We start from the raw sequence: 15,955 nt of genomic DNA, 5'->3' as shown, positions 1-15,955 counted from the left end.
TTAAATGAAAGGTAGTTTGGGAGTGAGGGCCATTGGCTCAGAAAATGTCGTCCAGAAGATGATGCGTGAGCTGCATGCTGATGGCAGACACGTCCTCTGGGAGGTGGAGGTGAGGACCGAGTGTGGAAGTGGGAGTCTTTAGAAGAGAAGATTCAGAGAGCACATGATGGAAATGGGTTAGGCTTGTTCTGCCAGGGCCTAGAGGTCAGAACTAGAAGCACTTAGTGAAAGCCTGCAACTGTCAAGTGTCAGCGTGATGGAAGAGAAAGCTTGTAAGCAAAAAGAGCCACTCAACAACAGAATGAGCTTTCTTTGGGGGTGACAGGTTCCCCCTTCCTTCACGCAGAGCGGGGTAACCAGGGTTTGGGTAGAACACAGAGGAGGCCATTCTTGTTGATGCATGAAATTGGACTGGATTTCCTGTCCATATCTCTCCCAACTCAGATCCTGTGATTATTTTGTGTGCCCAGCCCTCCACCCTGTTACAATTTCATTTATTTCACAAAATCACAGGATTTTCAGAGTCAGAAGTGTCCTCAGAACCCATCCAGTCCATCCCATACCCAACAGGATTGGATGAACCAGATGGCATTCCCAGTATGACACCTCCAACATTTGTACCATCATTCAGACCACTGGGGTCAAACTCAAATGAAAATGGAAGTCACTAAACCATACACAAGGATGCCTGTAGGCTGCATACAGACTTAGAAAACCACATATTAACACTGTCTGTTTTCTATCATATTTTTATTTTGTTAAGTATTTCCCGATTCTATTTCAGTCTGATTTCACCACTCAGAAGTTGCAGGACTGCAGAATGTATGCAGCTGTGGGGTGCATGTTTGACATCTCTGAGTTACACGATATGTCTTGATCTTTTACAGAAGAAAATCATAAATAGTTTATTAAGACTTTATTTCCTGAAATTCAGGGAAACCATAGCTGTGGCCTTCCCCTGGCCTACCAGAGGAGAAACCCCACCAACTAGAGAACTCAGGCTTGTCCTGCACAACTTGTTCCTGAAGCCCTCCCAGCTTTTCTGTGTCTACGGCATTTCCTGTTCAAGATAGCATTCCTTTAGTCACTCTTCCTAGAGCATTGCCAGCAATCAGCATCACTCATTGGCCTACAGGCTGCAGGCTCAATTTTGCTCTTGAAAAAAAATGGCACATTTACATTTCCTGAATCCTGTTCAATCTCCACACATCACAAAGATCCCAGACAGAGGCTCTGTCATGAGTCACCTTCTCAGGTGAATGAGAGGAGGTTCATCCCGGCCAGGAGACTCTCACCTCTGCTTCACAGCCACTGTCTGCGTCTCTTTAATCCATCCTCCAAACGGATACCAGAGGAAAGTCCTCTCGCACACTCTCCCTACTAAACTTTGGAACTGGGTCCCTAGGAGATATTGTTCTGTATGTTACACAAAACGCAGCATGGTGAGACCAGTGGGGTCCTGGGCTAAGAGTCAGAAAGAGCTGGACTCAAACCATCTCTCCTACTTACTGGCTGTGTGAGGCTGGGCAAGATACAATGCACTTGAGTCTCAATGTCCCCAGTAGTCAAATAAGAATGACTCTGGGATTCAAATGAGATCATGGATGTAAAACACTTTCGCAAACTTTAAAGTATTATGCAAATATCAGTCGTTATTGTCATAATTATTACATGATTAATGCATCAAAGATCTATTTTAAAAGAGTTGATAGGTGAGGTCTAAGAAGGAAGGTGGTGATGAAAAGGGAGAGGAAGGGAGGGATCCTAGGGAAAAAAGGACTCTAGAAGAAGATCCTAGGGAAGAAGGAATTCTAGAAAGGTGGACTTTGAGTTGGACTTTGGAAGATGGGAAAGAATTCAAAATACCAATAGGAGAAGCAAGGGGGAGGCACAGGGAGCAAGAGGAACAGATGCAAGGAGGTAGAATGGTGCGATGCCTGTGCAGGAAGGAGAAAGCAATCCGGTTTGGCTGGAGCACGGCCAAATGCAGGGGAGTAATAGCAGGCTGGAAAGGGAGAGTGTCACCAGAGTGCCGAGCGCCTTGAATATCAGGTAGGGGAGAATCCACTCTATTCAACAGGAGTCCTATGGGAGCTGGTCACTAGGAAACATGCTGACCCAGTGGCCACAGCATGTAAAGCGATACCCAGTGGTGGGGGGACAAGAGAACAGAATCCCTGCTGCATTACTCTAGGGGTTCGTTTCTGCTCTACCACGTTTTCCCCGATACACTCATTTTCTTCTCCTAGTTTGCCCCCACTTCATCGTTTCATCCCCTTGGCTGAAGTGGTGAGGAGATGTGCAAGCAATAAGGAATTCTGGATTGCAAGCGCCCTCCCCACTGAGCAGCCCGGCAGGTCGGAGAACTCGGAGAAGGCCCAGCCCAAGGCTCAGAGCAGTGACCAGAGGTATTCATTTCCAAGTTGTACAAATGATAAGTGTAGAGTCAGGCTCTTAAGTTTAGATTCCTAAGGATTCCCTCATTACTCCTATCAATTCCTCCATTCCCTGAATTACAATGATTTCAGTCTAATTCCCAAAACTTTATCTAACACTTAAGATGTTTCCAGGCAACTCTCTTGAAACAAGGCCTGTCCACATAACCAGTGTCTATGGCCTCCAGGACCCTCTGCAGCATCGGCCCCACCCCCCAGGATAAGACACCCACCATCTCCCAATCCCCCAACCTTTTCCAGCATAGAGATAGTACGGCTATCTCCTTTGCCCTGCCTGCTATAAGCCAGCCTCCCAGGAAATCACCGGAAACATCACAACCCGCCATGACCTCACACAGTCTAGCCCCCCCACCACAGACCTCTTTCTAACCACTGAAACGCCATCAGGACTCATTTCTAGATGATCAGCTGCTCTTGCTCTCTTATCCCATCTCCCATCACATTGATTTGAAGCTCCTCTCACTCATCCCCTGCCCCACTCACGGCCTGTGGTGCAGGAGGCAGAACATTCCCTGGCCCCCACTGCCACATCCAGACTCTCCCTCTGGCCATCTTCCTTGGACGTAATAGCCAAACATATCACCAATCAGAATTGCACCGACCCTTAGCTATACTGAAAGTGTATTCACGCTCCATCTCTCCCTTCCCCCCATTTCCCATTCGATAAAATCCAGTTTTCCATATTCCTTATAGGATCAAATAGTTAGTCCTCTGTTTGGCACTTACAACTGTCCATCACCTGCTCCCTCATATTTTCGGGGTTTCTTACCCCTTACTACTCTCCACACACTCGCCATCTGGCTACAATGGCTCAAATATCTCACCTCCCACCTCCATGACTTTGGCCTGTGCCTTAAATAGGCTCCTTCCTCACTTATCCTTTAGGCCCCCTAGCTTCCTACAAGATTCAGCTCAAATGCCACTGTTCACAGGAGGCTTCTTCCTGTTACCCAGCTGCCTGTGCCTTGCCCTCTGAGATGCCATAACCTCTATCTGCTCAGTATGTACCTTGTACGCATTTCATTATTTCCAAGGTGCATCTCTACCAGCGTGTGGGCTCCTCTAGGGCAGAGGCTTTTGCCTTGCTCTGTCTGCCCAGTGCATAGCACAATCCCCGGCACATAGTAAACATTTAATAAGTATGTGTGTTAACTGACCGAATCTAATTCACAAAACTTTGTCCAATCCTTAAGATAAAAAATAAGCTCAGTCCCTGGAACATTATAGTTCCTCTCCATACTAAAGCACAGCCTGCATTGTCCAGATATCTCATTTCAGATTTCCAAGGATTTCACAAGAACTACTATCTCCCACAGAACCTGCTGGGCTTTGCAAAGAGCTTTTCATTCATTATCTAATTTGATCCTCACAACAAGCCTGAGAGACAGCTATGCCAGGTTTTATTTTCCCCCATTTTAAAGAAAAAGAAAGAGTAGCAGCTCCCAAGGTGAAGTGAGCTGCCCATGGTCACACAGCAGTTCAAAGGGGAGTGTGCAAAGGGGGAGCACAAACACTGGCCTTTCGGACTCCCGGGCACCACTGTCCACTATGTGATGCTGCCTCTCACTTTCACCTGAATCCAATCAGAGGCTCAACCTCCATCATCCGGGCTTTCTTTCCTCCCTCTGGGAGAGAAAAGAAAATAAACAGGGACACGTGTGCCCTCTGGAAGTTTAATTAGGGAAAAATTATAGCATGAACCCCTGAAATACAAAGTCATAAATGACCATTAAGTGGTCCAAGGACTAGGAGACATTCCTATGCTGTGTACAGCGCTAGAATACCGAACAATTGGGTGATGATGGCTTTAAATTCCAAACCAGAAGGGTTAAAAAAACAAAGATGGGGGAAATGATTGAAATCCATGATGATATTAATTTGATCAAAACCAAATTAAAAGATTTTACCAAACTAAAAATATCACTATTTGTAAATAAACCAGTAATCATTTCAAGAGAATGTTCCCTCTTGGACTCTCAGACATAAAAATACTTACAGTTTGATAATGTGAGGGTGTCGGAAGAGTTTGAGATTTTGAATCTCTCTTTTGATTTTTCCCACCACATCCAAGCTACGAATCTTCTGTCTGTTTAAGATTTTTACGGCCACTTTGTGGCCTGTCAACTGGTGTTCTCCAACTGAGTAAAGGAAAAAAGAAAGAACTGTGAGCAGTCGTCAGAACTTAACAGTGAAGTAAAGTTACATAACCTGCTCTACCCCTTGGTTTGAAAAACGCTGCATCAGTGTGTGCATATTCTGTGTCAGTGTGCCCACACTTCTCATGTGATGAGATTTCAACAAGATACACGGGTTTGTGGAACGTGGTCAATATGGGCATTTGTTTTGCTTGACTATGCATATCTGTTACATGGGTTTGGGTTTTTTTCCATTTTTTCAGTAGGAGAGGGAGAAGAAAGGAGAGAAAATAAATGCTTGTGAATTTTAAAAAAGAAAATTTAAAAAAGAAAAGAATGACTTGCTGAATTCTTGTTTTGAATACGAGAAACATGTTGCTTCTGGCAAGTAGAAACATGACCGAAAGCTTCTGATATTCAGCAGGCGCCTCCACCAGGGCCCTCCTCAATTTTACTTTTACCAAGCCCCTCCTAGATGCCAGTGGAACGGAGTGGGTAGTGAGGTGATCTCAAAGTTAGGAACGTATCTGGGTTAAGCCTCGCCTCTGACACACTGGAGCTAGATGGGCACATCACAGCCTGTCAGCACCAAAGACAACTGTCTAAGATGTAGAGAAAAGGCCAGAGGGAGAGGCTGCAGAGAAGGTTTGAACCTTCACTGGGACAGAGTTTCTCCATCAGAGAATTCCCTCTCTGGGTGAAATCACAGGTCCACTCCCTACCCGATCCCCACAGGCCAGACATTCTGAGAGGTGCCAGGAATACGGACAAAAACAAAAGCATCTCAGACATCAAAGAGTTTACGTTTCACTGGATGGATATGACACGTCCACAGAAAAAAGTAACACAAGGAGAACAGGGGAGGAAAGGAGCAGAAACACCTCCAAGAGTCAGGGAGGGCTCCACAGAGGATGGGGCATCTGTGTGAAGCTTTCCGGGAAAACAAGGGGCAGCCAGGGGGATTCCCAGCCGGGGGACAGTCTTGCATGACAGCATGGAGGTGGGGGATGGAGTACCAATGGCTAGCCCTCCAACTGGTCTTCAATGCAGAACTCATAAAGGGCAGAAGTATGAAATAACGCAGGAAAGGCAGGTGGGGGTCAAATTAGAAGAGGAAAGATCTTAATTGCCAGCCTGAGGGGTTTGCATTTTCTCCTCTAGGGCAGGGAATAGGGACCCCCTAAAGTTGGCTCACCCTAAACAGAGCCTGCATTAAGCCAAAGACTATGCTCACAGAAAACAAGCTTGGGCAGGTCCTACAGCAAACCTGAAAGGCTTTGAGCAGAGGGCTGGTAGGGAACGTAGGTCTGCCGCTCAGGGATGAGCCTGCATTCAGACAGCGCCAGCCTTCAAATGATGGCCACCAAAAAACTGGATTTAGACTAAACCTGAATGTCAGCCCTGGCTCAGCCACTAATTAGGTGTGTGACTTTGAGCACGTAAGTCACTTAACTTGTCTAGACTTCAGTTTCCTCATGTACAAAATCAGGGGACTGGATTCATTAACAATAAGCAGCTCTAAACTTCTAGGATTGCACTAATGAATTCTGTTGACAACAGCAACTCCTCCAGGGCACTTCAGCTCGGAACTGATCTGCGGAAGGAATAACTGGACTAAAAAGAGCCTGGCTCTTGTGAAGGAGCAGAAAGATGGGTGTGTGAGTCTACAAGGACTCAAGCAAGGTCTCTCCAAGACATGTGTAAAAAACATACGTCTTTGATCAAGGGCCTCAGATGATCAATGGTTTTTCAGCTCGGTGTCATCCTCCTCTTCTCCCTCGCCCTTGCCCCACGTATCCCATCAAGTGCCACATCTTGCTACCTCTCTGACATCTCTCACATCTGACCCCCTCGTTGCTGTTCAATTATCACCTGAGTGCAAACCTCAGTTGCCATAAAACTCTTCCGATTGTCTCCCTGCCTCAAGTCTCTCCCCACTGCAGGCCCTTCTCCACACACACACTGACACATGCACACACATTTTTATCAATGTCTTTCATTTTTACATCACCTAAGTTATCCCCTGTCACAGACTGCCATCCCATATAACAAAGAATCAAAACACTTTTTCAAATATTCTAACCATCATCCACAGTTCATCCAGACCACAGTCTTCCATCACCAGGGCCATTTCCCTTAGAGTTTGTTCATCCTTTATTTTCAAAGAGGACCAAAGACATTATGGGGAGATGTTTTGACTTTCTTATGAATTGGATTTAAGTGAGGCAGAGCTGCACAAAGTTGTCAGCCTCACTCTCTCTTCCAGTCATCAAAGTCCAGTGGCAAGACAAAAGTCGGGATGTCTAGCGATGGCCCAGTATACAATGGATGACCTTGCTCTCTTCAGTGTCTGACCAAGTTTGAAGGGCTCCACAAAGCCTGCTTCAGCCACCTTCATGGCTGTTGGAACAAATTGTTCTCTTCTGCCCATTCTGCCAGGGGCAGTCTTCACACACTTTGGGTAGACATCTACCTAACTAACCAACAGGTTTGAGGCCTATCAGTTACCCTCCATCTGGTTTACTGGGGTATGGCTGCTACATATGCTACAACTTCTTGGAGCAACAGACGAGAGTTGGGTGACAGGTGGATACCGGAAGTAGAGGAGCAGCCCTGAAAAGGGCTCAGCAAGCCCTCACACAAGAGATGCTAGTCCTCCCTGCACCCCATACCACCCCCCCGAGAGTCACATGGGACTCAAAGACATTGAAAGAGTCACACAGATACTGATGAGGCCACTAGGGGTCCCAATGGATAAGGTGTCAAGAATGCCAGAATTCAAATACAGACTCAGACACTGTGTGACCCTGATCAAGTCACTTACCCTGTCTGTTTCACTTTCCCCACCTGTAATGTGATGAGATGACAATAACACCACCTTCCTCCCAGGATTATTGTGAGGATCAAATGAGATACATTTCTAAAGTATTTTGCTATCCTTTGAGGCCCATGTAAATTGTTTGCTATTATGACAAACTGTGATCTGCATTACTGAAAAGTAATTGGTGAGATTACAGACCCATCAGAGTGTCCAGGAAGTATCCCAGGAATTATTAGAGAGGACCAATGCCTGACTTTGTTTTAAGGTCAATGCTTTCCAAAGATTAACCTCGTGCATACCTTATGACTGTTTCCTAAGTCAATGACCTTTCTCTGCCAGGATTCCATGGGAAAAATTTCTTCAAGTATAAAAATACATTATTTGTCACTTTATTTTCTAGACAAAGGTTTTTACTTTGTATTTTGCCATGAAGTTAATCTTTGGAAAGCATTACCTCATGATCGCAAGAAGGAAAAAGGATCATTGTGATCACATTAAATTAAAAAGATCTGCACAAACAAAACCAATGCAACCAAAATTAGAAAGAAAACAGGAAACTGGGGTGAAAAAAAAAACTTGCACTGAATTTCTCTGATAAAGGCTTCATTTCTCAAATATATGGGGACCTGAATCAAATTTATAAAAATACAAGTCACTCCCCAATTGATAAATGGTCAAAGATATGAACAGGCAGTTTTCAGTAGGAGGAATCAAAGATACCTATAGTTATTTGAAAAAGTGCTCTAAACCTCTCTTGATTAGAGAAATGCCAATTAAAGCCACTCTGAGGCCCCAGACCTCATACCTATCAGATTGGTTAATATGACAGAAAAGAAAAATGATAAATGTTGGAGGGAATATGGAAAAAGCAGGACACTAATTGCACTGTTGGTAGAGTTGTAACAACTCCCATCATTCTGGAGAACAATTTGGAACTATACCCAAATAATTATAAAACTATGCATACCCTTTAACCCAGCAATACCACTACTAAGTCTGTATCCCAAAGAGATCAAAGAAAAAGGAAAAGGACCTAGATGTACAAAAATATTTATAGCAGCTCTTTCTGTGGTGGCAAAGAACTGGAAACTGAAGGGATGCTCATGAACTGGGAAATGACTGAATGAGTTGTGATACACGATCATGACAGAACACCATTGCCTACGATAACAATCAGGACGGTTTCCGAAGATCTTGGAAAGACTTAATATGATGAAAATAAAGTGAACAGAACCAGGACATTGTGCACAGTAACAGCAATATTGTACAATGATCACCTCTGAAAGGTTTAGCTATTCTTATCGATACAATGATCCACGACAATTCCAAAGAACTTATGATGAAAAATGCTATCCACCTCCAGAGAAAGAACTGATGAAGTCTGAGTTTAGATTGAAACTTTATTTTACTTTATTTATCTTGCCTTTTTTTTTCAACAGGGCTAATATGGAAATGTTTTACATGATTTCACATGTACAATTGATATCATATTTCTTGCCTTTTCAATGAGAATGAGGGGAGGCAGAAAATTTGGAACTCAAAAAAAATTTTAATGTTAAAAATAACTAATAAATTTATTTTTAAAAAGAAATAGTCAAACATACTGATATGCTATTTGAGTATTAGTGGTGAAGAAAGAGTAATATCAAAAGCATCAAAATTTTTCTTGTATTTGCCTATTTATATCAGCCTCTTTTATCTAACGTACCTTTGAAGAGAATTAACAAGTACTTAAATATAATTGAATTGAAATGATTTCTTACAGGGTAAGATAGTGCAATTTTCTTACATGGTATGATATTGCAATACCTCTCGAGAATACAAAGAACAGAGACATATGTGATCATAGATTTATAGCTATACGTGACATTAGAGATCCTATAGTCTAATGGCCACATTATACAAAAAGGGAAATTGTGGCAAAGAAAGGACAAATGACTTGTCCACAGCCATACAGTTAGTAAGTAAAGGAGGGAGAATTTGAACTCTGGTCTTTTGGCTCCAACGCCAGTGCCCTTTCTCCTGCACCATCCTGCCAAGAGTTCCTGGCCTTAAGGAATTCACAGTCTATTAAAGGACAGCCTACTGCTACAGATGTACTTCAAGGAAGTCAGACATTTGAAAGAAAACTAGCATGTGCATCAAATTATGTATAGCAGCACTTTCTGTAACAGCAAAGAACTAGAAACAGCAGATACTCATCAACTGGGGAACGGTTAAACAAATCATATGACGTGGAATGCACCATGCAGAATAGCAAATGTGATATTACAGAGTGGTAAGGAATGATGAGCAGGAAGAACAAAGAAGCAGAAGAAAATACCTATTAACGAGCTCAAAGGGAAGTGAGCAGACCGCAAAACCTCAGCTGAAAGAGGCACTCGTGTGGCAGCAGTCCGGAGCCACAGCAGACACCGAGCATCCCCCACCAACAAGGCAGCCTCAAGGAAAAGGGGGACCGGCGCAGCCCCCCCCACTCTGCAGAAATGGCAATGACATCTGTCCCACATGGGGGGGGGGTCCATGGCGACTTCCACCGACTGCCCGTGCTCACTCTGCGCCTTTGTCGGGAGGGGAGAGGGGGATATTTAGACATGAAAAGTGAAATAAGAAAGGTAGGTCTATTTTTACAGCCCTCTCTGTTGTCCCCAGTCTTCCTTGATAACTCGACACTTTTGCCCTCCTCCGGCCACTCTCACACAAGCGTGCCAGGTGCCACGCACCAGCGCTCAGCCTCGGTTTCTCACCCTGGCTTCCATTTTCTGTACCTTTCTTTTAAAAAGTCTGTAGAGGGGCAGCTAGGTGGTGCAGTAGATAGAGGTCTGGCCCTGGAACCAGAAGGGCCTGAGTTCAAATCCGGCCTCAGATACTTGACACTTACTAGCTGTGTGACCCTGGGCAAGTCACTTAACCCCAACTGTCTCACCAAAAACAAACAAAAGAATAAAAAATCTGCAGAGAAACTGGTGAGTTCCCTACACATCCCCATCAAGCTCTCTGGACAAGTCCTGTCATTCTTCATTCGCATCCTCTTTTTGTATCTTCTGAATTTCCTCCTTCAAACGTTCCCATCTTTCCTGACTGACAAGCCCCAGACTTGAGGTCCTCAAGATGTCACCTCTTAGCACGTCAAAAACTGCTCTACACACAGCTCAGGTGCCCGTCCCTCTAAGGCTCTCTCTTGTCTATCACACATTCAGCAAGGTGCTAGGCACTTTCCCAGAGGGCTCTCATCCCTTCTGGCCTCACAGCCAGCACCTCCCTCTGAGGAGCACATCCAGAGGAGAACGTGCCTTTACTGGTTTCTCTTTCTTTCAAAGGATGATGTCATTAAGACAGGCTAAGATGTCATTAGCTGCTCTGTTTTTTGCCTTAAGAGAGTTTCAGCACAGTGCGGGGAAAAAAAGCCAGACTACAGAATAAAAGAAACAGACCAAATGAAACAGAAGAGTCTCTTCTGTGCATCTCATGTGTATTTGTTGTTGTTCGGTTGTTTTTCAGCTGTGTCCGACTCTCTGTGACCCCATTTGGTTTTTTGTCCCCAAAGAGCCTGGAGTGGTTGGCCATGTCCTTCTCCAGCTCATTTTACAGACGAAGAAACTAAGGCAAAACAACATGATTTTCTCTAACCTTAGACTCAGGCCCAAGGCCACACAGCTAGTAAATGTCCGAATCCAGATTTGAACTCAGGTCGTCCTGACTTGAGGCTCGTCATCCTCTCTACTGCACCACCTAGAATGCATTTGTGCTGTGCTACCATAAGCTCCAAAGACCTTACAGCCTTGACTCAGTGTTTATGGCTGCCAACAGCACCACTGTGCCTCAGTCTTTATTGGCCAGAGGGCAGCCAGTACCATGAATGCAGCTTCCGTGCCAACCTCTGTTGTAGACGAAGAGATAAAGAGACCCCCTTCCCCTGTGATCCCATTTCTTCATCTGTAAAAGAAAGATCAGGAAGCCCACAGCACTGCCATCAGAGATCCGCTGGGAGATGCACTGAGCAAATGTGGCCTGGGTCCTTCGTCACAATGAAATCCTAATATTCATCAGGCAAGGAGCACCTATCAAGCACGTACAACATGCCAGACATGGCGCTAAGCACTGGGGGACAGAGAGAAAGACAAGATCCCCCTCCTTGCCTTCAAGGAACTCACATTCTAAAGAGAGAAACATTGAAATGCCTATGTACATACAAAACAGATGCCACATGGGGGAAGGGTATCTGGGAGGAAAGGAAACCTAGAGCCAGGTGTCAAGGGAAGGCCCCCAGCAGAAAGTCCTGAAGGAAGCTGGGGGCAGAGGGAGGAGGGAGAGCAGCCAACCAGGACAAAGGCTCTGATTCGGAGACAAGTGCCACGCTCTTAGAGCAGCATGGAGGCTGTTATAGCTGGATCCCAGGGAACAGGGCAGGCTGCGCAGTGCTAGAGGACTTGGAAAGGCAGGAATGGGCCAGGCTGGAAAAGCTTTAAATGCCGAACATAAGATTTTAGATTTGATCCTGGAGGTCACAGTAGGCTCCTGCAGTGGGGGGAGGGGACATGACCTGGCCCAACCTGAGCTTTAGAAAAATCACTGTCAGGCAAGTATGGTTTGGAGGGGGAACAGAACTGAAAAAGGAAGGTCACTGCAATGCTGTTATAACTTAGGGAAGACTAGCCTAGCTAGCCCTAGCTTTTAGGGTTTTGAAATGGCTATATTTTTTGACCACACTTGTGATTTATTATCATAGGAAATTCCTCAGAATGTTGCCTGGATGACTGAGAGTTTTGAGTGACTTGCCCAGTACATGTAAGGGGTGGTACAGAACCCAGGTCTCTCTGCCTGCCACAGCAGATCTATCTACACTATATTACAATGCCCACGTGGCTAGCTTTTACAATTTTAAAGCAAATCCCCTGCTATGAATTTTGAACATGGACAAATTCTCAAATATGTGTACGTGTATTTCTACATGCAGATATATACATAATATGTATACATGTAATATGTATGTATATATAATTTGGGAGAAATTGTTGATTCTCATGAATCAAAAGCTCTTTAATAAGTTAAAATGCAGTAGCATTCAAAATCAAGATAGTAGAAAAACAAAATTTTGATCATTTTAAATTGTGTTAGAAGTGATAAAAGTCTAAGGTTAGAGAAAATAATCTTGCAAAGTCTTAAAAAATAAAGACACCAGTAAATAGTATAGAATTTCTACGTGGCTAATGATGATTAATGTAAGAAACAACTGAGCAATAGCACTGTTCCCTTTTAGGGGTGAGGAAGGTCACTATTATTAGCAGAGATAAGAACAGCCTGAAATTCTTTCCTCAATAACACCATGCTAAAAATAAAGTTGTTCACATACTTCAAAATAAAAACATTGCTTTGCTTACCCAATACTATCTTTTGCATTAGTTAAGAAGAATTAAACTAAGGTATGGCACATTTCCATTACATTTGCTATTAATGGCTTCACTAAGGACTAAAGCAAGAATTGATCTTTATACGTTCATGACACATTAAATATTAATGGGGGGGGTGCCATCTATGTATGTGACTTCAGTATTTCTGAAAATCTCAGCCCAGAGACCTGATAGCACAAATTTAATTATCTTCTTAACTCAAAAGTCATCTCAAAAGGGTTAAGCGAGGACGTGATATTTTGGACAAAAAATATTACCCAAGGCTAAGGGCCATTTCAATTTTCTAACAAAGTCAGTAACCTCATTTCTGCTAATCTTGCAGAAAAATGAGCAAGTGAACTTTGGGCCAAAGTAAAAAGAAATGAAGAAGTACTAACTCCTAGTTATTTCCACATGTACATGGTACAATAGAAAACCCAGGGTAGTTACAACATGAGACAAGAGTAAACTGGGACCCGGAAACGCAAGTCCCTGGGCTTCTATACCTGATACTCCAGGTTCTTAGTCAGCTTTCCATTACCCCTCTGTCCATGTCATCTGAAGAATGGCTAAAGGAACTGGCCAAGAAGTCTTAAAGGAGATGTCATAGCTTCCTTCACATAATGGTAACACTGCCACAGAGCAGCATTAGACCAGGTTTGCTTGGCAGAGGAGGGCTGAACCAAAATCAATGGGTAGAAGTTACGGGGAGGCAAATTTCATTTGAACAAAAGGGGAAAAAAATGTCCTAAGACCTTCCTGCATCTTCTATTCCTCCCTGTCCCACCCCCCCCCCAAAAAAAATACTCTTCTCTCAATGAGGGATTTCAAGAAGAATGGAGGTGAGGAACACTGGGCAGTGCTTGGCTTTATTATTCTCTTTTGCTTTTGAAATTACATTACTTGGTTATTAGTGTCTTACTGTTTCTAAACGAGGCTACCTCCCACTTACAAATGGGCCACATGTCCACAGAGTCCATCTGCCCTGGACACCATGGCAGTGGTGGCAGTGAGAGGGGAAAAATACCAATTTTAAAGAATACATTGATTTAGACATAGGAGGGAGGGAGGGAAGGATCAAAAGCAGAAACCATTTATGGAAACTACCTTAAGAAAGCACACGGTGGGAATGAATACCCACACACTGAGAAATTCATTTCATTTTGTAACTCTAATTGAAATTCCACATACTCCACCAACTAGAAATTCAATTAGGGATTAATAAGCATGATCTTGTTAAAATGTAAATACCTCTACAAGGGACAAAGGGCTACCTTCCACTTACACATTTTCCCCTCTTTGGTTCTAAACCAGTGATTCCATCCCTATGGGAAACTCTGGCTGTGGGAATTCCCTTCCCACCTGCAGATCAGCTACTCATAGCCCTGAGAGTTGCCTGAGGCCCTGAAAGGTTAAGCCACTGGCACATGGGTCACAAGGGCTGGACTTGAACACAGCTTTTCCTGATGCCAAGGCCTTTTCTCTCTTAATGCATGCTGCCTTTCCATGTGCACATTTGTGTGGACCAACATCCTCCTAATGCTTCCCAGAGGTCAGCAAGCAGCCGTGCAACAGGGGAGTTCTGACTGGGAAGTGGAAAAGATTCTAATTCTGGACCCAAGTCCAGCCAGGACACAGCAGTGGGGGTCTAAAGGCAGCACAAGAAGGCAAGGGCAATTTCTAAGAGTAAGAGTCGGACCCCATTCGGTAAATAGTCACGTACAGTTTTCAAAAGAAGAAATCCAAGCTACCAGTAACTACATGAAAAAATGCTTCCAGTCACAAATAATTAAAGAAATTCAAAGTAAAGCATCTTTGAAGTTCTCTCTCATCGCCATCAAATTGGTAAAGTTGCCCAAAAAAGAAAATGACAAATGTTGGAGGGGTCACAGGCAGATGGCTACATTAAGGTGCTGCCGGTGGGGCTGTGAATTGATCTAGCCACTATGAAAATGCATTTGGATCTACTGACCCCCAAATTAGTAAACTCTGCCATTTCCTTTGACTCCTTGATACCACTACTAGGCCTCTACTCCCAGAGATGAAAGAAAAAGGAAAAGGACCCATATGTATACAAATAGCTGTGTATGTACATGTATAGATGCATACATACATATATACATACATGCATACATATGTATCAGCTCTTTTTGAGACAGCAAAGAACAAAGGGCGTCCCCACTCAATTGGGGAATGACTGAACAAAGCATGATACGTGAGCATAAAGCCACCATGCTATACAAAATACTGAAGTGAACGGTTTCAGAGCAACCTGGGACAACATTGACAAAGTGAGTCCAGACAAAACCAATTTATAAAATAACAACATGGTAAAGACAAACAACTCTGAAAGACTTAAGAGCTCTGATCCATGTCATGGCCAACCTCAGAAGACCCATAACAAAGCCCGACCACTGCCCCCACTGACAGAAATGATAGACTTGGGGCAGATGGAGACCTCATTTTTTGGATGGGGCTAATTCAGGGATTGTTTTGCTTGACTGTACATGTTTGTAACAGATTTTGTTTCTCTGGCTTTCTCACTGTGGGGGGGGTGGGGAAGAAGAGAAAGTTGAGCATCATTTGAAAATAAAATTTAATTTTAAAAGTCAATACACAAATAAATATGTGGCATTATCAAACAGAACACCTGGAGGTTTCTCCCCCCTTGTCATGACTAAAAGCTTCGTACAATGGGAGAGGTCATGGGGATAGTATTACTGCTGTCAGGTCGGCTGTCACACTTGAGTGTGGCTGCTGCCTGAGGAGTCATTCTCTGCCCGTGGCTTCTGATTCCTCCGGACTCTGCAGCAACAACCTGTCTATCCCCACTTCAGGCCACCCTCCACCAGCTGTCAAAGTGGTTCTTCCAAAGCTAACACACCAGGTGACAGAGCTAGGTAAGAAGGTTGGGAGAAATCAAACAAGATAAACTTTAATCTGACAAAAGCCTCACACTTGGGTTAGAAAAGAGCTTCTTCCCTCAGAGAAACTAGAGAAGGTGTGACTAGCCAACAGTTCACCTGAAATCAGTCCCAGGGCCATGGAAGGGGGCCTTGGAAGACACCTCTGCCACAATCCAACCCATATGAGAAAGGGAGCCTCACCCCTCTCCAGCCCTGCTCCAGGAGCTTGGAGGAAGGAGGCACTCAC

General features: G+C 44.0%; 1 protein-coding gene across 1 annotated transcript in view; it reads right to left on the bottom strand.

The window, feature by feature from the left end:
• The window catches only part of PRKAA2 (protein kinase AMP-activated catalytic subunit alpha 2), a 74,266-nt gene that overhangs the window by 42,050 nt on the left and 16,261 nt on the right, over positions 1–15,955 (bottom strand). Inside the window, exon 2 of the mRNA XM_020976906.2 lies at positions 4,453–4,594. Coding sequence (XP_020832565.1) covers positions 4,453–4,594 — 142 coding nt within the window. The remainder of the gene's footprint in view (positions 1–4,452; positions 4,595–15,955) is intronic.

This window comes from Phascolarctos cinereus, unplaced genomic scaffold (genome assembly GCF_003287225.1).
Source record: "Phascolarctos cinereus isolate Bilbo 61053 unplaced genomic scaffold, phaCin_HiC Scaffold_5;HRSCAF=322, whole genome shotgun sequence".
NCBI classification, from domain to species: Eukaryota; Metazoa; Chordata; class Mammalia; order Diprotodontia; family Phascolarctidae; genus Phascolarctos; species Phascolarctos cinereus.
Note: the sequence above shows the minus strand (reverse complement) of the source record. Positions and strands in the feature narration are given on the sequence as shown.